At 46.8% G+C, this 23,371-nt stretch overlaps 1 protein-coding gene across 1 annotated transcript; it reads left to right on the forward strand.

The window, feature by feature from the left end:
* Positions 1–22,957, forward strand: LOC137448840 (lutropin-choriogonadotropic hormone receptor). The gene is made up of 11 exons (XM_068153738.1): positions 1–203; positions 6,339–6,410; positions 10,848–10,922; positions 13,075–13,149; positions 13,819–13,893; positions 13,988–14,065; positions 15,232–15,300; positions 16,492–16,566; positions 18,979–19,164; positions 20,287–20,367; positions 21,601–22,957. The coding sequence occupies exons 1-11, from the start codon at positions 43–45 to the stop codon at positions 22,847–22,849; spliced, it is 2,196 nt and encodes a 731-aa protein (XP_068009839.1). The 5' UTR covers positions 1–42; the 3' UTR covers positions 22,850–22,957.
* The last annotated feature ends 414 nt before the right edge of the window (positions 22,958–23,371 follow it).

Below are 23,371 nucleotides of genomic sequence, written 5' to 3' on the forward strand. Positions count from 1 at the left end.
TCGAGGGGAGAGGAGCGGAGAGGCGAAGAGGCACCAGCGGCCATGGTGCCCGCACTGCTGCCCCTTCTGCTGCTGCTGCTGCTGCTGCCGCCGCCTCCGCTGCCCGCGGCGGGCGGCCGCTGCCCTCCCCGCTGCGCCTGCAGCCAGGCCGCCCTGCGCTGCCTCTCGTCGCCCCAGGGGCCGCTGCCCGCGCCCGCCCGCGCGTAAGTACCGCGGGGGAGACGGCACCGGCAGCGCCGCTTGCGCCTCGGCCACTCAGAGTGGGAGCGGGTCGAGAGGGGGTGCTGCTGCCTTCCCCATGTCTTGGGAAGTGCCGTCGGGAGTTGAGCAGGTTGGATGGGATGCTTAGGGACTGAAGGGCTAGCCGGGTTTCGGAGCCTGGCGGGCGCTGGTGCGAAGAGGAAGCCTTGCAAGGAACGGGAAGCAGGGGGTTTGTTTCACCCCCCACTCCTCCCCTCTAGGACGAAGATGCGCATCTTGTCGGGACGTTTTCTCGGCTTCCAAAAGCACATGCCACATGCCACCAGCCTCAGGGACAGATCTCAACTTTCTGTATTCTCCCGCTGCGGGCAGGAGGCAAAAAGATGCTTTTCCTATTCCCAAGTAGTGGCGTGGATAACTTTAGAGGAACCCGATGAAGCGGTTGATATTTATCTTCTAGGGGTTCCCTGCCTGGTTGGTTTCTTTTCTCTTTCACAAAGCCGGACTGACTTTGACCCTCTTCACCCAAAGCTCCTGCAGTTTAATGAGCCCTATATTAATGCAGCAAAATCCCCTTACCCCTTCTCTCTGCCTCTTCTGGAGGTCCAGCTCATTGACAGTTTAGGGGCTAATCTTCCCTTTGTCCACCCTTCCGTAGTGGGGGAAAAAAACCAAGCAGGTGTGAGTTTTGACAGCTGTTTGGGTCTCTATGGACTGCTGCATCAGATCTTTCTGCCTGCTACTCCTCTTGGAATTAAGGTTAAAAACAGGGAATCACAGGCCTTCCCTTACCCCCACACCATACTCTTAAGATCATGATGTAGCAGACCAGACCAAAATACTTGATATAAGAAGGTACTCCAGTGTTGTGATGTTTATGGGCTTAGTTACAGCACTGATCTAAACACTGGTGGCGTCAAAATAAGGGATTACACAACTCAACAGATAGCACAGTTGCTGTTTTGAGGATCCTTTGGTTATCTGCACACAAATGGAGCCTTATTATGCCCCTTTTGGGAACAAAGCCTGTGTTTTCTATTTTCATCTCATTTGTTTGTAAATTTCATGTGCTCTTGAAATTCCCCAGGGATGATACTATCCCCTCATCTCCTCTCCCTTTGTCCAGAACTGAAGAACTGATAGGAGCCAGAAATACCAATTTCTGTTAACCTAGAACCATCTGAATCGTTTTTCCAAAGCCAGCTTATAGAAAGTACCATTTCCTCCCCTTTCTCCTAATAATTACCTGAGCATCAGAGCAAGGAGAGCCTGTGGATGCTAAAGAGCCTCTCCATAGTTATTGCAACAAGCACATCAAGGATCCCTGCAGCAACAGAAACAAGTGGGAGGTTAATTTTTTTAATGGATTTAGCATGTTTATTAGGATGATGCACATCCCAGCCCAGAGAGGTTATCAAAAACTCTACTTATGTGTTGTGGTGGTTCTTTCTTTCTTTCTCTTTCTTTCTTTCCCTTTCTTTCTTTCCCTTTCCTTCCTTTCCTTCCTTTCCTTCCTTTCTTCCTTCCTTTCTTTCTTGGCATACTCTTTTATTTTCCCATTTTCCATCTATCATCTTAGGAAGAAACAACATCCCAACTTCAGTGATCAGGTTAGGAGAGAAAATGGTCTTATGGCTGTTGGCAGTTAGGATTCTCTTAGATCAACAGGGCTAGATGATGGACAAAACTAAGAGAAGAACTCTTCTGCCTTTAATATAACAATCTTTTATGACTGTACACAAAGTCCAGCTGTTAGGCTGGCTGTAGAAAGCAGCTTTGCAGTCAGAAAATAATTCACCCAAAATTCTGATCAATCCTCCTGCAGAGAAAACATTTACACTTAGATGGGAAAAAAAAAATCCATGTCTTTCAGCCTGCATTTGCAGACATAGAATCATAGAATCACAGAATGGTCTGGTTTGGAAGGGACCTCCAAAGGTCATCTAGTCCAACCCCCTGTGCAGTCGGCAGGGACATCCTCAATTAGATCAGGCTGCCTACAGCCCTGCTGAGCCTCATTTTGACTATCTCCAGGGATGGGGCCCCAACCACCTCTCTGGGCAACCTGTGCCAGTGTTCTACATGCCCAGCTCCTTCTAGTTCCAGGCCAAATCCAACCTGATTTACATTGAGTCTGGAACTGTTCTAATAAATTTCCATTGCCATTTAATTGAGGGGGGTGTGTGTTGATAGTTTTTGTTTGTCTGTTTCATTTTGTTAATAGAAAGTGTACAATTACAAAGCTGTACTGATGAACTTACAGTCACTGCCCTTATAGGTCTATATGTATTCTTGTTTTGTTTAAGTTCCTACTGAACTTGGTTTACTTTCCTTTCACCTCTTTGATATTCATACTAGTGTCTTCTTCCCTGCTTAGCTGTTGTCTCCCTTTCTCTGCCCCCTCTCCCCTACTCATACAGCTTTGCCAGCTTTGCTAGTACTGACTCCTTCTCTTTCCATAATCCACTGATCTTTTGAGCTCTCTTCTCCCCTGTATGAGACAAAGCAAGAGACATTTCCCCCCTCATAGTCACATCTGTACCTGTATGCAGCAGATAAATTGCAGTGTAGTGCTGGCAATAATAATTTGAGGGTAGGGGTGGGAAATGCTGTTCCAGGTTGTTCCAACACACTTCTTTCTGTTAGTTCCATGAGAATACAGAAAGCAGACCTCAGAGAAGACCTTGTTACTAGAAGAAAATAAACAGCAATATGTAAATCCAGCTATAGCCAGGTAATTCAAACCTTGATGCTCAAATGAGCTGCATTTCCAAATGTGTTTTCAGTACTTTATTATATCCCAAGTGTGCATCCTGTAGGGAAATCTCAGCCATTTTTCTTTACCAAGTTATTCTTGCCATGTCATGGTATTGCTGAAACAGTTTTCAGAATGATTAGACTTTCGACAGGCTGCAGAAGGATGTGTTTTATACAGTCTGGAATTGACCACATTTTTCTCAGGCTCCTGGTTTTAATCTGGACATTAGACAGACACTATAGAAGCTCCCATTATCCAGACACATTCATTGTGCTATTTTAGCTACAGCAGCTATGTGTCTTCTTAGTCTCAGCAGGGACAATCCTCGATATCAATCCAGGCTGGGGGATGGTGAGATTGGGAGCAGCCCTGCAGAAAAGCACTTGGGGGTACTGGTGGGTGAGAAGCTGGACATGAGCCAGCAATGGGCACTCGCAGCACAGAAGGCCAAAGGCAGCCTGGGTTGCAGCAAAAGAAGCCTGGCCAGCAGGTGGAGAGAGGACATTCTGCCACTGTGCTCTGGTGAGAGATAGATGAATACCTCTGAGTTTCACAATCAGAGAAATCAATATTTCATTCCTGCCAGGAGCTGCTTGAGTTTTGTGGTGTGCTGTCAAAGACATCAGTCATGTTCAATAGCAGAGACTCCAACATGAGATAAGGCCTCACTTTACTCTGCACTTTGGGAAGATTTAAACTTGCAACAAGCAGCTCAAAACTCAGTTAACCTAAATGCTTATGCATGTGCCTGCCCAGGGCAGAGGGTTGGAACTAGATGATGTGTAAGGTCCTTTCCAATCTAAACCACTCTATGAATCTACATACACAGGCTGGCTTGTACTTAGCAAGCTGAAGGATCTGCAAAAGGTGAGCATAGGAGGAGACATATAAATGCAGGGTTTGAGGTACAAAGCACAAAGTGGACAAAAATAGGGGTGGGAACATTCAATTTTTGGTGAACCTAGGATGTCTTCATTGATGTGGACCTGTTTGTGCACACCACACCAGTTATTTCAAGGCTTAAGAAAGAGGGCTGGTTATGAATTGCCTTTTTTCCTTGGCTCTTGCTGTTTTGTGAGGTGCTTAATGGGACAAGGTAATGTCAGTGCAGATGAGTTCACAGTTCCAGCTACCATGGATGAGCTCAGGAGAGTTAAAAACCAAAACCCAATGAAGTTGAAATGCAGAATGGATTAAGGGCTGTCATGCAATTTAACTACAGTAGCTATTAAAATGCTGGGTCATCCCACTTAAATTTAATGACTTAGCTGAAACTTGGAGCACCACTGCCAAAAGCTCTCTTCAGGCAGCAGGAGTGGGTCACTGAGCCACATGTTACAACCGCTACACTGTAAATAGTCACATCCCAGAGTGGCAGGGGCTTGTTTGGCTGAAGATTTTGATGTAAGTAAAAGCCAAGATCTGTTTTAGTCTTTGCACTTTAAGATATGCTCAGATTTCTTTTGTAAATCATAATATCTTCCCCCAAAGTCATGCTTTATTTTGTAAGCCACCCCAGTTGGTGCTGCAGTTATGCAGAGGTTCCTACTGCCAGGGTTACAGAGCAACAATTTCTCAGCTTCTACTTTCTACTACTTCCTGAAGTTGTTTTACTTTTGGCTTGGAGTATTTAACCTTCTATAAGGTGGCATCACCATCCCTGGTGGTGCTCAAAAAATCTGGGACATGGCCTTGGAAGAGGCTGCCCTGAGAGGTGGTGGAGTCGCCATCCCTGGAGGTGTTCAGGAAATGTGTGGCCATGGCACTTTGGCACAGGGTTGGTTGATGGTTGAACTCTGGGATCTTAGAGATCTTTTCCAACCAAAACAGTTCTATGATTCTATGGTTTAATGGCCATGGTAGTGTCAGGTCAGTGGTTGGACTCGATGATCTTAGAGGTCTTTTCCAACCAAAACAATTCTCTGACTAGTCTTTTGTCCCCTCAGGGGCAAACACATTTTTCAAGACACATGACTTAGTTTCATTTCTGGTTTCAGCAAACCTCACACAGAACACTCCAGCGGCCATCTAGAGACAGGCATGACCCATTCACTGTGTTGTCAAAACCATATATATCCTTAAAACATCCCTATTAGGTAGGGAACCATTGTTGTCTCCAGTTCACAGACAAGGCAGTCAACATGCCAAGGAAATAAATGCTGGAGGTTCCACGTAAACACAAGGTGGGTGTCACTTTGAGGGTGGCAGAGCACTGGTGCAGGCTGCCCAATGAGGTTATGAAGTCTCCAACTCTGGAGGCATTCCAAATCCACCTGGAGGTGTTCCTGTGTGATTAATGCTGGGTGACCCTGCTCTAGCAGGAGGTTGGACTACATGATGTCCAGAGGCCCCTTCTAAACCCCCCCCTCATTCTTTGATATGTCCTAGATCATGCAACTTGAACCATAGCTAGGAAGTGACTGCCAGGCTTCAGAGTACATCTGGATTTGTAACCTTGTAAGCCCAAGACATACAGGTGGCTGACATCCTGTCCTTTATATTGTGTGGGCATGATATGTGTAGATATAAAAATACATATTTATAAGTGTTTGTAATTGAATACATTTTTAATTCTTAGATGAGGCCTTGAGCAGCTGAGTCTAGTTGAGAGGCATCCCTGCCCATGGCAGGGGGGTTGGAGTAGATCATCTCTGAGGTCCCTTCCAACCTCAGCCTTTCTATGATATAGAAGATTATAACAAAGCAAGCAGGTTAAATGGGTAGGAAGGAAACCTTTCAGCCAAAAAAAAAAACCCTGAGGGGTGGTGGGGGTGTGCATTTAAGGATGGGAAACAAACATCTCTGACTAGATACCTGTGATTACAAAGCAAAATGTTTGCACAAAGATAAGGTCTTCAAGTATGTTAAATATTTTCCTATGGCCATTATCAAGGAGAGTGTGGTCAATGGCTAGATAAATTGGCAGGTAAAAGCACTGTGACTCAAATGCAGAAGAGAATGGTAAAATGCAGATCTGTCTCCCACATCATTAATTTCTCAGGCAGAGTAACTGAAATATTGAATAAGGGACATCCAGACTGGCTCTTAATCAACTAACCATACTGATGCAATTTCTTTCCTTATAAATACATCTTTAAAAGTGTAGCAGCCCACTTCCATCAGGCTATTAATTTACTTCATAGGTTCTGCTTATTAATGATTTGACAGTGATTAGCCTCAAATTGATGTTGCTGAGGAACTGAGCCAATATCCTTTGAATTCTGTTTAACTGAGATCAGTGGTAAATGGATCAGGCCACAGGCTTACAGAGAACTGCAGGTGAAATGAAGTGGTGCTGTGCTTTGGTGATTTTCTCCTGGTGTGTAAAGAAGGAAACCCCATGCCTCACAATCCTCTCCTCCTTCTCTTAATTTTTCAGATTGTTTACTCATCTCCCTGTAAAAGTAATCCCATCACACGCCTTTGAAGGACTTAGAGATGCTTTCATCATGTAAGTTGACAATATTTTCCCTAGGGTTCTCCTTAATTTCATGAAATGTCCTTAATGTAATGAAAACCTTAACACGAGACAACAGTGTGCACTTGCAGCCTGTACCCTGGGCTGCATCAGAAGCAGTGTGGCCAGCTTGATGAGGGAGGGGATTCTGCCCCTCTGCTCTGGTGAAACCCTACCTGTACCACTGTGTCCAGTTCTGGTGCTCCCAGCATAAGAGGGACGTTGATCTGCTGGAGCAGGTCCAGAGAAGGTCACAAAAATCAGAGAGATGGAGAACCTTCCCTATGAGGACAGGCTGAGGGAGTTGGGGCTGTTCAGCCTGGAGAAGAGAAGGCTGCGGGGAGACCTTAGAGCTGGCTTCCAGTATCTGAAGGGGCTACATGAAAGCTGGGAAGGGACTTTTTACAAGGGCTTGTAGTGATAGGATGAGAGGAAATGGAGTGAAGCTTGAGGAGGGCAGATTTAGACTGGAGATTAGGAAGAAATTCTTGACAGAGAGGATGGGGAGACACTGGAACAGGTTGCCCAGGGAGGTTGTAGATGCCCTCTTGCTGGAGATGTTAAGGTCAGCTGTCCCAGCTGAAACATGGCAGGTTGGGGTCACCATTATTGATTACTTGAACATTTATCTGCATTGAATGGTCTCTAGAAGACAGTTGATGACACACTAGTGCAATGTAGAGCAGGGGAATGACCTTCCTCATAACACAAACAGTGCCACTTTCTTTTTAAGGTCCACTTCTACACCTCTTCACCTATGAAAGGCACTTAGTGCATCAGATATTAAAATATGCATTGGCTGTTACCTGATTTATTTAGGGGGGTAGGACACCCCCTTTGTGGTGCATTCTTGAAGGATAAGACTTGAAAGGTGAGGATAATTCAAATATCTAAATAGACTCAACAGGACTGCTTTAGCTTTTAGTGCTTATTGGTTAAACAGTGTTGGCTGAATTATAAACTTCAGTGTTCCTGTAGCTCTGGCAAGTAGAAAATAAGCTAAATTCTGCTGCATCTGTTCCACTGCAATGAAGTGCCATGGTACAATCCAGTGGTGCTGTATTCTTGCACTCACTTGCACCTTAATGATTAATGAGAACTTCACCAATTTCAGAGGGGAGCCCCACTTCAATCTCACATTTCTCCTACCTGTGTGACTTGAGGCTAAACTTTCCCACACTGTATGTACCTGCTATTATTCACAGAGAAGCTTCTGCTCATTGACATTTTCCCTTCCACAAAGAGAGTTTAATTCATTTCTTTGTATCCTTTTAATGTATCTCTCCACATTAAGAGTGCAAAAATCAATGTATTTGTCTGAAGTAAACCTATAGAATGTTTCATAATTGTCGTGAAGTGTAGAGCTACTTTGAAGAATGCATACCTTCAAATGATCAATCTCTAAATCATCTATTTGTGCAACTCATCACCATCTGCAAATCAGGTGATCAATTATTCTCACTGCCACAAGTCATTCCAGCATATAGAAATGGTAAGGCAGTTGCAGACAGGAGGAATGTGTCCAGATTTGCAGAGAAAGGCAACAAAGCTTGTGAAGGGTCTGGAGATCAAGGCTTGTGAGGAGCAGCTGAGGAAACTGGGATTGTTTAGTCTGGAGTAGACTGAGGGGAGATGTCATTGCTCTCTACAACTACCTAAAATGAGGTTGCAGCGGGGTGGGGGTCTGTCTCTTCTCCCTAGGATCAAGTGATAGAACAAGAGGAAATGACCTCAAATTGCACCAGACTGAAAGAATTGGGGCTGTTCAGCCTGGAGAGGAGAAAACTCTAGGGAGACCTTAGAGCTACATTTCAGTATCTGAAGGGGACCTACAGGAAAGCTGGGGAGGGACTGTTCAGAAAGGCTTGTGGGCTTGTAGGATGAGGGACAATGGTTTGAAACTGGAGCAGGGCAGATTTAGGTTGGACATCAGGAGGAAGTTCTGCACAATGAGAGTGGTGAAATACTGGAACAGGCTGCCCAGGGATGGGGTTGAGGCCTTGTCCACAGAGACATTCAGGATATAACTTGATGTGTCTCTGGTCAGCCTGATGTAGTTGGAAGTGCACCTGCTGACCATAAGAGGGCTGGACAAGATGACCTTTGAGGGTCCCTTCCAACCCAATGCAATCTGTGAATCTATGAATCTTGACTATGAAACATGACTATGAATCTATGAATCTTGGGCAGTGACTGGCTGGAAAGTAGCCCTGAGGAGAGAGACTTGGGGGTGCTGGTGGACAAAAAGCTCAACATGACCTCTCAATGTGCCCTTGCAGCCCACAAAGCCAATCAGATCCTGGGCTGCATCAGGAGAAGTGTGGCTAGCAGGTCGAGGGAGGTGATCCTCCCCCTCTACTCAGCCCTGGTGAGATCCCACCTGGAGTACTGTGTCCAGTTCTGGAGCCCCTATTACAAGAGGGATGTGGAGGTGCTGGAAGGTGTCCAGAGAAGGGCCACGAGGATGATCAGAGGGCTGGAGCACCTCTCCTATGAGGACAGACTGAAGGAGTTGGGGCTGTTCAGTCTGCAGAAGAGAAGGCTCTGAGGTGACCTAATTGTGGCCTTCCAGTATCTGAAGGGGGCCTACAGGAAGGCTGGGGAAGGACTTCTCAGGATCTCAGGTAGTGATAGGACTAGGGGGAATGGAATGAAGCTGGAGGTGGGGAGATTCAGGCTAGATGTGAGGAGGAGGTTCTTCCCCATGAGAGTGGTGAGACCCTGGACTGGGTTGTCCAGGGAGGTGGTTGAGGCCCCGTCCCTGGGGGTGTTTAAGAGCAGGCTGGATGAGGCTCTGTCCAGCCTGATCTAGTGTGGGGTGTCCCTGCCCATGGGAGGGGGGTTGGAACTAGATGATCCTTGTGGTCCCTTCCAACCCTGAACGAAACTATGAAACTATGACTTAGTATACGAAGCACTATGAACATTATCTACAGCATCACCCCTGCAAACAAATAGTCCAGCTGAGTGAAGCAGGACTAGCAATAGGAGCAAAAGGCTCCCAGGTGTGAGGTTCCTTCTGGTTACATAAGTGCAAAGATACTTCCTAGAATGGCTCAGGTTGGAAGTGACCTTAGAGATCATCTACTCCAACTGCCCAACATCTCTCAAATAGACTTAATTGCCTAAGGCCTTGTCCAATCTGGCCTTGAACAGCTGCAGGGAGGAGGCATCCATGACCTCCCTGGGCAAACTATTCCAGAGTCTCACCATCTTTGTACTGAAGAACTACTTGCTAAGATCCAGTATAAACCTACTCTCCTCAGCTTCAAACCATTCCCCCTTGTCCTGTTTCTAGACACCCTCATGAAAAGTCCCTCTCCAGCCCTCTTGTAGGATCCCTTCAGATACCGGAATGCAGCTCTAAGGTCCCCCCAGAGTCTTCTCTGCTCCAAGCTGAACAACCCCAGCTCCCTCAGCCTATACTCCTAGAAGAGGTGCTCCAGCCCTTGCATCACCCCTGTGGCTTTCCTCTGGACTTGCTCCAACAGCATTGTGGGGTCTCAGCAGAGCAGAGTCAAGGGGCAGAATCCCCTCTCTTGCCCTGCTGCCCACACTCCTCTTGCTGCAGCCCAGCACACAGCTGCCTTCTGGGCTGCAGGAAGGCACTGCCAGCTCATGGGGTGCTTCTCATCCCCAGGTCTTTTCCTTCAGGGTTCCTCTCAACCTGTTCTGCACCCAGCCTGTGTCTGTGCCTTATTCCAGAGGCTGGCATTCCCTTTTGCCAAGACAACAAAAGGCTAGTCTTTCTCAATTCTCCTTGCAAGGGCTCTCAAGGTGTCTGTGGTGAGGCATGGACACTGCTGTCAAACAAAAATTGGTACAAAGAGATGAACAACTATTTCTAAAAGAACATTAAAAAAGGGCACTCATTTGGAGTACTGTAACCAGTTCTGGGCTCCCCAGTTCCAGAAAGACAGCAAAGGCTTACAAAGATGATTATGGGATTAGAACATCACTCTTATGATGAAAGGCTGAGGGGCTTGGGGCTTTTTAGCCTGGAGAAGACTGGGGGGATCTTATCAGTGCTGATAAATATGTAAAGGGTGGGTGTCAGAAGGATGGGGCCAGGCTTTTTGCAGTGGTGCCCAGCGACAGGACAAGAGGTAATGGGCAGAAACTTGAACGCAGAAAGTTCCTTCTAAACATGAGGAAGAATTGAGGGTGGCAGAGCTCTGGAACAGGCAGTCCAGAGAGGTGGTGGAGTCTCCATCTCTGAAGTCAATCAAAGCCTGCCTGGATGCCTGCCTGTGCAGCCTGCTCTAGATGACCCTGCTCTGGTGGGGGAGTTGGACTCTACGATCTCCAGAGCTCCCCTCCAACCCCTATCATTTCCTGGTTGTGTGAAAAGAAGAAAATGCTAATTGGAAAGCTGATTTCTGGTGTCTTTCTTGCTCATGTCTTGCTTTGTGCCTACCTGTTTCATTGCAGTGAAATCTCGCAGAGCGATTCCCTGGAGAGGATAGAAGTGAGCGCATTTGACAGCCTCCCCACGCTGTCTGAAATGTAAGCATCTGTTCAGAGTCACCAAGGAGTAAACAGTCTGAGGAGAAGTATTCTTGGACCAAATCTTCCTCTTTAACTTCGATTGGCTTTGGACTAGATCTGTGATGAGAAACAAAAGTGCCATGTAAAACAGGGAGCCCTCTTTAAGGTCTAGCCTTGGAGACTGAAATCATACAAAAGACATCCTGACTTCAACTACCTGAAAGGACCTTGTGGAGAGGCTGGTGTTGGTCTCTTCACACAAGTCACTAGTGACAGAACAAGAGGGAATGGCCTCAAGCTGCCACTGGGTAGGTTTAGACTGGACATTAGGAAACATTTTTTCACAGCAAGAGTGGTCAGGCATTGGAATGTGCTGCCCAGGGAGGTGGTTGAATCACCAAGCCTGGATGTGTTTAAAGGTGGTTTGGATGTTCTGCTTGAGGCTACGGTTTAGGGGTGAACCTTGCAGAGTAGGGTTCTGAGTTGGACTTGGTGATCCTGAGGGTCTTTTCCAACCTGAATGTTTCTGTGATTCTGTGATCCATGCCTAATGTCCCACAGCTTTCAGTGAGCACGGTGGCAGGAGCAGAGCTCTGCCTATTTCTGCCAGCACTGTTGAGATTTCTAAGCAGGGAAATTATTTGAGATGACAACAGATGAGGAAAAATTTTCTTTTTTGAAGATGAGGATTTAAATACAGCTGCTTAGTATGCAGAGCACTTCCTCTGAGTGCTAAAATATTACTCAAACAGAACATGTACTGATTTTAAACTTGACCTGCACAGGCATCTGAGAGAGAGAGGCAAGTTAAAAGCAATGAATAGGAGAATGCTCTGAAATATTTAGTGAAATTGGAAACTATAAATCTGGTTCAATATCTCATTACTGCCTCCTCTTTTTTTCCCTCCACATAGCATGATCAGCCAGTGGCTTAAAAATGGTGCAACTGAGTGAGGACAAATCCATCTCTTCTTTTTTCCCCCCACTCCTTTTATGTGAACTCCATTGAAGCCAGTTACTCACATAAGCCAGAGATACAGATTTATCCAACTCTGGCTGAGTCCAATTTCCACAAAAATCAGTAGTGGGTTTAGGGAAAGAATAAAAGGGTTAACCCTGTGCATTTACCTTCATAGAATCAGAATTGTTAGGGTTAGAAGGGACATCAAGGATCATCCAGTTCCAACCTCCTTCCATGGGCAGGGCCATCTCACACCAGATCAGGTTGCTCATAGCCACATCCAGCCTGACCTTAAAAACCACCAGGGATGAGGCCTCCACTACCTTCCTGACCAGCCTGTTCCAGTGTCTCACCACCCTCACTATCAAGAGCTTCTTCCTAATCTCCAGTCTAAATTTGCCCTCCTCAAGCTTCAATCCATTCCCTCCCATCTCATCACTACAAGCCCTTGTAAAAAGTCCCTTCTTAGCTTTCTTGTAGCCCCCTTCAGGTACTGGAAGGCTGCTCTAAGGTCTCCCTGGAGCCTTCTTTTCTCCAGGCTGAAGAGTCCAAATTCTCTCAGCCTGTCCCCATAGGGGAGGTTCTCCAGTGTTCAAGGCAGGGTTGGATGAGGCCTTGAACAACCTGGTCTAGTGGGAGGTGACCCTGCCCATGGCAGCAGGATTGGAACTGGATGACCTCTGAGGTCCTTTCCAACCCAAACCATTCTACACAGGGATCTCACTGTGGGGCAAGGACAAGGCACGCACACACGTACACAAAGCTCAGGCTCCTTGCTCAGCCTCACCTCCAAGATCACCACGATGGTAGCACTCATGTGCCTCTAAGCCCCGGTGGTAAAGCAGCAGCTCACTGTGTTAAGCACACCACAAACCCAGAACACAAAACTGGCAGGTGACAGCAAAATGAGCAGGATATCCATAACAGATCATCTCGGCTCAGTGAATCGTGAGGATCCAGGAGCTGTTAACCTTTTGTCAGCTACCTAACAATGACAGCTCAATTTCATTTCCAGTAGTGCTGCAGAATGCACTGGGGGTATGTCTGTATCACAACCTGCTGCCATTTTCTGCACTTGACTGTTTCCTGACAAGGCCAATCAGAAGCAGAATTCTTGTGACACACCCCCACCCCCCACCCCACCCCCAATGCCTGACAATTAGACTAATTTGTAAAAAACATTAACATATTTTTTCCCCCTCATTACAGATTAATCCTGAATACAAAAAATCTGTTGCACATCGAGGATGGAGCATTCAGAAACCTTCCAAGGCTGAAGTACTTGTAAGAAAGAGTTTTGCTTCTTTTCTATTTGCCTTTTTTTTAACCATTTTTTTTTTTTTCCATATGCAAGAGTAGAGAAATTACAGAAAGAAGTAGAATGAAACCAGAAGTTTCTCATGCATTTTGGAGAATAAATCTTATGAAGAGCGACTGAAGGAGCTGGGGCTGCTTAGTTTGGAAAAGAGGAGGCTGAGGGGAGACCTCATTGCTCTTTACAACTACCTGAAAGCACCTTGTGGAGAGGCTGGTGCTGGTCTCTTCTCACAGGTAATTAGTGATAGAAAAAGAGGAAATGGCCTCAAGCTGCCACTGGGTAGGTTTAGACTGGACATTAGAGCAGGGTTAGACTGGATCTTAAGAAGAAGTTCTTCAGTATGAGGGTGTTGAGACTCTGGAACAAATTGCCCAGGGAGGTAGTGGATGCCTCCTCTCTGGAGGCAGGCTGGATGAGGCCTTGGGCAAGCAAGTCTAGTTGGGAGGCATCCCTGACCTTGGCTTGGAGGTTGGAATCAATGATCTCTGGGGTCCCTTCAAAATTAAGCCATTCTAGGATTCATACATGACACTAATCTTTTTAAGGAATTGTTACAATTGTCCCTGCAGAGCTGCCTCCTTGTCTCCTCTCTGCTAACATTTTCTCCTGTAAAAAGGAATTCTGCTTTTCTCCAGGAGCATCTGTAACACTGGGATAAGACACTTTCCAGACCTGACACAGATATTCTCACTAGAAGCTCATTTTATTTTGTAAGTAGAGACCCAAGCTAACCCAGCCTTGAGTCTTTTCTCTCTTGTTCCTGGACCACTGACAAAACCGCCTTTTTCTCCTTCCCTCCCCAAGGGAGCTCTGCGATAACTTGCGTATGACAACGATCCCACAAAACGCTTTCCAGGGGATGAACAATGAATCACTGACACTGTGAGTAAAATGATCCTAGCTGCAGTTCCTCCTGCAAGGATAACACTTCTGCTTCAAAGTAAGCAGCCTGACTTTAGAAACATCTTGAAGTTAAACCCCAAAAAAATGTATGTCCGTGTCATGAGTTTGGTTTTGAAAGGCTTAGGAATTAGCAGAGTGTCCTTCAGGCAGAAGAGCAGAAGGTTACCCAAAAGCTAACTTCACTTAGGAAAGAAAAGAGGAGGAGGAGGAATCCGAATCCTTATCTTCCATGCAGTGTTGTTTTTATAAAATACCATCAACAAACCTCCAAAGGCTGTGCTGGAGCCAAAGTCTCTCTTCTACCCTCAGGGATGTGGTTTCTTGAAATAGTGCTTTCAGGGACAAACTAGACTGATACTGCTGATGAGCATCGGCTGCACAGGGACTCTCTGAACAGGAGAAAGAGAGAAGAAATTGATACAGAGTACTGATGTTTATTCTTCCCCTGGTTTCTTCTGACTCAGTTTATGTTGATTCCTCTTAAGTCTCCACACACCATACTTTCCTTCTTAGCAAAGTCTGGGTTCATTGCTACAGCCACCTGAGAGACTGGAAGGTTAGAACCACAGAATCACAAAATGTCAGGGGTTGGAAGGGACCTCAAAAGTTCATTGAGACCAACCCCCCTGCCAAAGCAGGATCACCTAGAGTAGGTTACACAGGAGCATCCAGGCAGGTTTTGAATGTCTCCAGAGAAGGGGACGCCACAACCTCTCTGGGCAGCCTGCTCCAGGGCTCTGGCACCCCCACAAAAAAAAATGTTTTCCCTTCTGTTCCTGTGGAACCTCCTCTGCTCCAGCTTGCACCCATTGCCCCTTGTCCTATTAGTGGACATCAGTGAGCAGAGCCTGGTTCCTTCTTCCCAACACTGACCCTTTACTCCCATCCCTCTAATCATTAAGGGCAATATTGAGATTGTGGATGCCCCCTCCCTGGAGGTGTTCAAGGCCAGGTTGGATGAGGCTTTGAGCAACCTGATCTAGTGGAAAGTGTCCCTGCCCATGGCAGGGGGGGTTGAGACTAGATGACCTTCCAACCCAAACCATTCTATGAATCTGTGAGTCTAAACTCTAAAACCTGTAGTATGTAACATAATCTCATTTTTTCCAAATCGTTCTCCCTTTCACCTTATTTTTAATCCTCAGCAAACTGTACAAAAATGGACTTGAAGATATCCACAGCCATGCCTTCAATGGGACAAAGCTCAATCAACTGTGAGTATATTTCCCCTCTTCAGTACTTTTTATACATAGTAACTATAGGCAGTAAATACAGTAAGTAGTACAGTAATATAATAATAAAGATGGTAACTAATCGATGAAATACAGTTAAAGGCTCTTCCTTCAGCCTCACTGGCTCTGCCTTTGCATTTCCTGCTACCCATTAGAAAGTGTCGTGTTTCAGTCTCACTCCAACTCAGTTACTGACCCTGCAGCACATCCTGCTTTTCCTGAAACACCATCCCTTAGTTTTGATGAGAAAAGCTTATCATCTTTCATCAAATATAATACATTCTTAAACTTAGCAGCAATAGTGGAAAACTGGAAACAGTAGCCCAAACCAAGGGACCTACATTCTGTGTCTGGAAACAACAAATAGTTTGTAATTTACTTTCGCCTGCTCTGGGACTCAGCCTCTTGGTTTGGGCAAAAGTTTTGTTGCATTCTTGTATGCTGCTGCCTGTCCTGGTTCAAGTTATAATAAATTGGAAATGATCAGAATTTAAGTGTAGATGATAATTCCAGTACCTGAAAGGAGCCTACAAGAAAGACAGAAGGGACTTTTTACAAGTGCCTGTAGTGATAGAATGATAGGGAATGGATTGAAGCTTAAGGAGACCAGACTTACAGACTGGAGATTAGGAAGAAATTCTTGACAGTGAGGGTGGTGAGACACTGGAACAGGTTGCCCAGGGAGGCTGTGGATGTCCCCTCCCTGGAGGTTTTCAAAGCCTAATTGGAGAAGGCCTTGATCAAGCTGATCTAGTGGAAGGTGTCCCAAACCGTGGCAGGGAGGTTGGAACTGGATGGTCTTTAAGGTCCTTTCCAACCCAAACCATTCTATGACTCAATAGTTTGTAATTCACTTTCACACGCTCTGGGACTTAGCCTTTTGGTTTGAGCAAAAACTTCTGATGCGTTTCTCTACACTGCTGGTTGTCCTGGTTTAAATTAGAAGACATTTGAAATGATCAGAATTTAAGTGTAGATGATAGTGGTCTAGTGACATCAGGGAAGGGAACAGTTGCATGAGGAATAAAAGCACTGTCAGGCCAGATATTGCAACAGCAGCTCTGATGGGAGAAAGGTTTGAAGTAGTTGGGGAGGATAAACTAAATAAGTAAAGAAGAAGAAAAGGTTTCATTTAAAGGATACATGTAAAGAGAGTTATGTTTGACTCCACAGAATCCTGAAGGACAACAAGAACCTCAGGCGGATACACAACGACGCCCTGAGAGGGGCCACAGGACCAGATGTCCTGTAAGTACCCAGCACTCCCTCACCCGGGTTTGTTGGTGTCCTATGGGAAAGGTGCTGTGCAGTGTAGGCTACATCATCCCAGCTAACACGGCCTCCGAGTCTGGAAGAAGACTTCATCTCTTATCCTCTGCCTCTAAAATGGAAATATATCAACAAGATGCCATGAAACATGCCTCTGCTATGAGAATAGGCTGAGGCAGCTGGAGTTGTTCAGCCTGGAGAAGAGAATACTCTGGGGGGATCTTAGAGCTGCCTTCCAATACCTGAAGGGATCCTACAAGAGAGCTGCAGAGGGACTTGTCATAAGCGTGTCTAGAGACAGGATAAGGGGGAATAGTTTGAAGCTGAGAAAGAGTAGGGTTAGACTGGATCTTAGCAAGAAGTTCTTCAGTATGAAGGTGGAGAGACTCTGGAACAGGTTGCCCAGAGTGCTTGTGGATGTCCCTCCCTAGGGATGTTCAAGGCTAGGTTGGATGAGGCCTTGAGCAGCTAAACCTAGTCTACTCCTTGCCCACAGCAGGGAGGCTGGAGTAGATGATTTTTGAGGTCCCTTCCAACCTAAGCCATTCTGTGATACTATGAAATCACAGGGTGGAAGGCTCAGTTTGCACCACGCCAAATGCTTATCAGCCAGTTCTAGCATTGCCATTGACCTCCACCTCACAGATATTTTGGCCTTTGCTTTATCTGTGTTTGATCCTCTTGATCCTTCCCTTGTGCTTTATATTCTGGCATTGCAAACTAAGATCTTTTGGTAGGATAACTACAATTTTACTATTTATTATTTGAGAATTTGGTTATAAAAAGGAAGTAGCTGATTGCATGCTAGAAGCCTGCGCTGAATAAACCACATTATCATCATCCTCATGCTTTATTAATCAAGTACTTGCTGGCTGGCTGCACTGCATGTGACTCCATGCATGAAAACACAATGGGTGGTTCTGTAAATAGCACTCTGTGCCACACTTGTCATTCTGTTCCTTTTATTGGTGCCTTACAGTACATGGCATTACTAATGCTACTCACAGTTGTAGCCTTTTCCCCCCTGTTTAATGACCTACCATTGAAAATCTTCAGCTATGTTGATGGCCTTTCCTCACACAAACAGTCCTCTGAAGCTACTCTAAACCAAACTGCTTAAGCTTGCTGTGGCAAGGATTCATTTAAGTGTTTCAATTAATAACTATTTCATTTAAAAACCTAGAACAGCCTTTGAGAGTTAGGTAGAGAGAAGGGAGGTTGTCCCACCTGTTAGCTTGCTGGCGAGTGCCATTCACCCACTTTCTCTCCCTTGCTCTGGCCTAAAGCACATCCTAGGCTACATCAAAAGGTGCATGGCCAGAAGACCAAGAGAGGTAATTCTGCCACTCTGCTCTGCTCAGGTGAGACCTCACCTGCAGTGCTGTGTCCAGCTCTGGGGCCCTCAACACAAGAAGGACATGGATCTGATGGAGCACGTCTGGAGGAGGGCCACAAAAAGCGTCAGAGGGCTGCAGCACCTCTCCTATCAAGACAGGCTGAGAGAGTTGGGGCTGTTCAGCCTGGAGAAGACAAGGCTCCAGGGAGACCTTACAGTGTCCTTCCAGTACCTGAAGGGGGAAAGCTGAGGAGGGACATTTGACAAAGGCAGGTAGCACTAGAACACGTGGCAGTGGTTTTAAACTAGCACAGATTAGGCTTAGATTGGACATTAGGGGGATGTTTTTCACAATCAGAGTTGTGAAATACTGGAACAGGTCGTCCAGGGCTGTGGTTGAAGCCCCATCACCAAAGACATTCAAGGTGAGGCTTGATGGGGCTCTAAGCAACCTGATCTAGTTGTGGATGTTCCTTCTTGCTGTAGGAGGGTTGAACTAGACATTTAAAGGTCCCTTCCAACCCATGGCATTCTAAAGAGCCATCCCTCACTCCATGCACAGTAGCTTGCAAATAAGGACATCAGGGTACAGCCCCTGGAGCAGCGGGTTTTGGTTTCCCCAGGACAGAGAACTCTGCCTCATGGGGGTTTCCGGGCCCCAGGCGTGCTTTTACCCTGCTGCTCTGTACTTTCACAGACCATGTTTCTGAGCTGGGCATCAGGTGCTGAGGCAGCTTTGCACACTCAGAGCTTGGTGAAACAAGAAGTCACTGTTACCCTACAACGCTTTAGTTGTATTTTGATAGATACATTTTGATCTTGGAAAGAAGTTCTTCACAGAAAGAGAGATTGGCCATTGGAATTGGCTGCCCAGAGAGGTGGTGGGGTTGACACCCCTGAAGGTGTTTAAGAAAAGACTGAATGAGGCACTTAGTGCCATGGCCTAGTTGATTAGTTAGGGTTGGGTGACCTACTGGACTTCATGATCTTAGAGGTCTCTTCCACCCTGGCTGATTCTGTGATCTGAAGAGAGGAATGCTCTCTTTATTTCACAGGGATATCTCCTCAACAGCACTGGAATCCCTGCCTAGTTATGGGCTGGAGGCCATTCAAGTCTTAAACGCAACATCATCTTACTCCTTAAAGAGGCTACCACCCCTGGAGAAGTTCAGCAGTCTTCTGGAAGCTGTTCTCACCTATCCAAGCCACTGCTGTGCCTTTCAAAACCTAAGGACTGAAAAGTAAGTCCAAATAGTACATTGTTGTGCTGCACTGCTTCACAAGCTCCAAATTGGCAATTCTGCTCCATTCAGCTCATTAGCTTTGATGATCCTTTGAGTTAGAAGGATGCTGTGGTATGTAGCAAGCCCTTGCACAAAACAACAGATCTCTGCTAAAGCCAGGAAAATGATATATTTGGCTTAAAACAGGAGTGGGTCCCATCCTGTCCCCAGCACCTGACAGCAGGAACTTTAAGTATGTTTAAAACTCTTATTTTCACACATTCAAAGATTCCATCAGGTTGGAAAGGACCATCAAAGGTCATCTTGTCCACCCCCCCCTGCACTCAGCAAGGACACTTCCAACTAGAGCAGGCTGCCCAGGGAGACATCCAGTCTGACCTTGAATGTCTCCATGAACAGGGCCTCAACCACATCTGTGTGCAACCTGTTCCAGTATTTCACCATTCTCAGTGTGCAGAACTTCCTCCTGATGTCCAGCCTAAATCTTCCCTGCTCCAGTTTCAAACCATTGCCCCTCAGCCTATCATCACAAGCCCTTCTAAACAGCCCCTCTCCAGCCTTCCTGTAGGTCCCTTTCAGATGTAGGTATTCCTGGAGCCTTCTCTTCTCTAGGCTGAACAGCTCCAGCTCCCTCACTCTATCTTCATAGGAGAAGTGCTCCAGCCCTCCGATCATCTTGGTGGCCTTCCTCTGGACACCCTCTAGCAGGCCCATGTCTCTCTTGCACTGGTGGCCCTTGACAGGGGGACAGTACTCCAGGTCAGGACATTCAAGATTAAACTCTATGTGGCTCTGGGCACCTGGATGTAGTTGGAGGTGTCTCTGCTGACTGCAGGGGGGGTTGGACAAGATGACCCTCAAGGGTTTCTTCCATCCCAATGCAATTTGTGAATAACCAAGCTGAAAGACCATACTTATACTCCCCATGAGGTGCTACCTACTGTGGTAGTATTTGAAACCTCCTCCCTGCTTCCAGAGGTCTACAGGAACGTTCACACTGCCAGGAGTCCAACTCCAGCTTACTTTGCATGTTGGTGAAGTTCTCATCGCTTGCAGACAAGATGAGAATTTAGCCAAAATCCAAAGCGACACTCAACTTTCTTTTCATTCTTCTTTCAGACAAAATTCCTTGCTTTCCATTTTTGACAATTTCTCCAAAGAGTGTGAAAACACCACGAGGAAATCACCTAATGAAGCATTGTGAGTACCTGTCTGCATACAGATGCTGGAAGTGGCCAGCTCAGACCTCCCGCTCCTGCTGGTGCTGTGATTTTCAGCTGCCAATTCAGTTGCACAGTGGCAATTTCAGTATCATTAAACCACCATTTTTTGGGTTTTGTTCAAAAGAAATCTAAAAGAGATACAATCCTGTGAGCTTTACTCACTCCAGCTTCAGTTCTGAATTCACCTTTCAAATTAGCAATTAAATAGTTAAGAAGGCTAATGGCCTGCAAGGAGACTTTCCATGGCCTGAGATATGTGCAGTTGTTTGTGATTCAGAGAAGGGCTGCTACTCTTAATACAATTTTGCCTACATAAAGTATAATTAGAAGTCTGTATGCCAGCAGTTTTCCATGGTAGAACTAGAATCCCTGAGTTGGAAGTGTGTTGACCCTGCACAACTGCTTTACCTCTTCTGTGTCATAGAATCCTCAGGTTAAAAGGGACCTCAGAAATCCTCTGTTCCAACCTCCCTGCCATGAGCAGGGACACCTCTCAACTAGACACGGCTGCTCAAGGCTTCATCCAGCCTGGCCTTGATCACCCCCAGGGAGGAGGTCCACAACCACTCTGGGCAGCCTATTCCAGAGTCTCACTATCCTCATACTGAGGAGCATCTACGATCCACTCTAAACCTACTCTTCCCTCAGCTTCAAACCATTCTCCCTTATCCTGTCTCCAGACACGCTAATGAAAAGTCCCTCTGCAGCCTTCCTGTAGGCTGCCTTCAGGCAGTGGAAGGCAGCTCTAACGTCCCCCTGGAATCTTCTCTTCTCTAGGCTGAACAACCCCAGCTCCCTCAGCCTGTCCTCTTAGCAGAGGTGCTCCAGCCCTTGCATTGTCTTTGTGGCCCTCCTCTGTACCCACTCCAACAGCTCTGTCTCTCCTTATCACCAGACTTCTGTTTGACAGAGGACACAGTCTCAAGCTGTGCAGGGGGAAGTTTAGGCTTGATCTTAGAAAGAAGTTCTTCACAGAAAGAGAGGTGTACCCATTGGAATGGGCTGCCCAGGGAGGCGGTGGAGTCAGCTTCCCTGGAGGCGTTTAGGAAAAGACTGAATGAGGCATTTAGTGCCATGGTCTAGTTGATTAGTTAGGGTTTGGTGATCTGTCAGACTTAATGATTTTGGAGGTCTCTTCCAACCTGGCTGATTCTGCAATTTTGTAACAAACAGTTCACTTCTCTCTGGGGGGGATTGGGTTTTTGAATAGCTACAGAGATGACTCTTCCAACACATCGGTGTGGCCAGAAGAGAAGAATCTGTACCCGTTCACAGCAGATGAGGAGCCCTCCCCTTACAGCTACTCAGCCATTTTTTATGACAGCGAGCTGACCGCCTTCGACTTCGAGTACGATTTCTGCCAGCCTAAAATACTCACCTGCACCCCGGAACCGGATGCCTTTAACCCCTGTGAGGACATCCTGGGCTACAGCTTCCTCAGGGTCCTCATCTGGTTTATCAATATCCTGGCTCTCGCCGGCAACTTCACCGTGCTCCTCGTTCTCATCACCAGCCACTACAAGCTGACCGTTCCTCGCTTCCTCATGTGCAACCTCTCCTTCGCCGACTTCTGCATGGGGCTGTACCTGCTGCTGATCGCCGCCGTGGACGCCCAGAGCAGCGGCCAGTACTACAACCACGCCATCGACTGGCAGACCGGCGGTGGCTGCAGCGCCGCCGGCTTCTTCACGGTGTTTGCGAGCGAGCTCTCTGTCTACACCCTGACGGTGCTCACCCTGGAGAGGTGGCACACCATCACCTACGCCATGCAGCTGGACCGCAAGCTGCGCCTGCGCCACGCCGTGCCCATCATGCTGGGGGGTTGGGTGTTCTCCCTTCTCATAGCTGTGCTGCCCCTCTTCGGGGTCAGCAGCTACATGAAGGTCAGCATCTGCTTGCCCATGGACATCGAAACGGGGCTCGCCCAAGCCTACATACTGCTCATCCTGGTGCTGAATGTCGTCGCCTTCGTTGTCATTTGTGCTTGCTACATTAAGATTTACATAGCTGTTCAGAACCCAGAGCTGGTAGCTGCCAATAAAGACACCAAGGTTGCCAAGAGAATGGCCATACTGATCTTCACAGATTTCACCTGCATGGCCCCCATCTCCTTTTTTGCCATATCTGCTGCCTTCAAGGTCCCTCTCATCACAGTGACAAACTCCAAGATCTTGCTGGTTTTATTTTACCCTGTCAACTCCTGTGCGAACCCCTTCCTCTACGCCATCTTCACCAAAGCCTTTCGAAGGGATTTCTTTCTGCTGCTGAGCAAGCTCGGCTGCTGTAAGACCCGAGCAGAGCTTTACAGGATGAACTATTTCTCTGCTCACATCTCTAACTGCAAGAATGGCAGCTCAGCCACAGCCCCCAGCAAAACCTCCCCAGGGCTGCTGCTCTTGTCAGCCTTGGAGAAGCCACGTCCTGCAGTACCAGACAAGACATCTTGCAATGGCAGTTAAGCCAGAGTGCCACTAGATGTGGCACTTTGAAAGGTCAGGTGAAATTATTCTAGTGACTAGGGAATATTTTCTATTTTGAGCATTGCACAACCAATAAAAATGCCAGTCAGTAATTCTTATGCAACCTAACTGTTCTGGTGGTCAAAGTGGTATTTTCCCTGCTTTTCTTTTGTAATTATAGGCCTGGATGGTGACTGCAAGGCAACACTTTTTGGGGTGAAACCAGAGTAACCCAAGAGTAGCCAGGTTGCTCTTTCACACAATCACAGAATGTTAGGGGTTGGAAGGGGCACCCAGGGCAGGTCACACAGGAACACATCCAGGTGGGTTTTGAAAGTCTCCAGAGCAGGAGACTCCACCACCTCTCTGGGCAGCCAGCTCCAGGGCTCTGCCACCCTCACTGTGAAAATGTTTTTCCTTATGCTCACATGGAACCTCCTCTGCTCCAGCTTGCACCCATTGCCCCTTGTCCTGTCACTGGGCATCACTGAGGGGTGGGTGTCAGGATGAAGGTGCCAGGCT

Source organism: Melanerpes formicivorus, unplaced genomic scaffold (assembly GCF_026170545.1).
Source record: "Melanerpes formicivorus ecotype bairdi unplaced genomic scaffold, bMelFor1.0.p_v2 SCAF_26, whole genome shotgun sequence".
NCBI classification, from domain to species: Eukaryota; Metazoa; Chordata; class Aves; order Piciformes; family Picidae; genus Melanerpes; species Melanerpes formicivorus.

Excerpts from the sequence above, each read along its gene's own strand:
- LOC137448840 (XM_068153738.1), top strand. The coding sequence starts at position 43 with ATGGTGCCCGCACTGCTGCCCCTTCTGCTGCTGCTGCTGCTGCTGCCG. Across the intron at positions 204-6,338 it reads CTGCCCGCGCCCGCCCGCGC|ATTGTTTACTCATCTCCCTG; the intron begins GTAAGTACCGCG and ends TTAATTTTTCAG. Across the intron at positions 14,066-15,231 it reads AACAATGAATCACTGACACT|CAAACTGTACAAAAATGGAC; the intron begins GTGAGTAAAATG and ends TTTAATCCTCAG.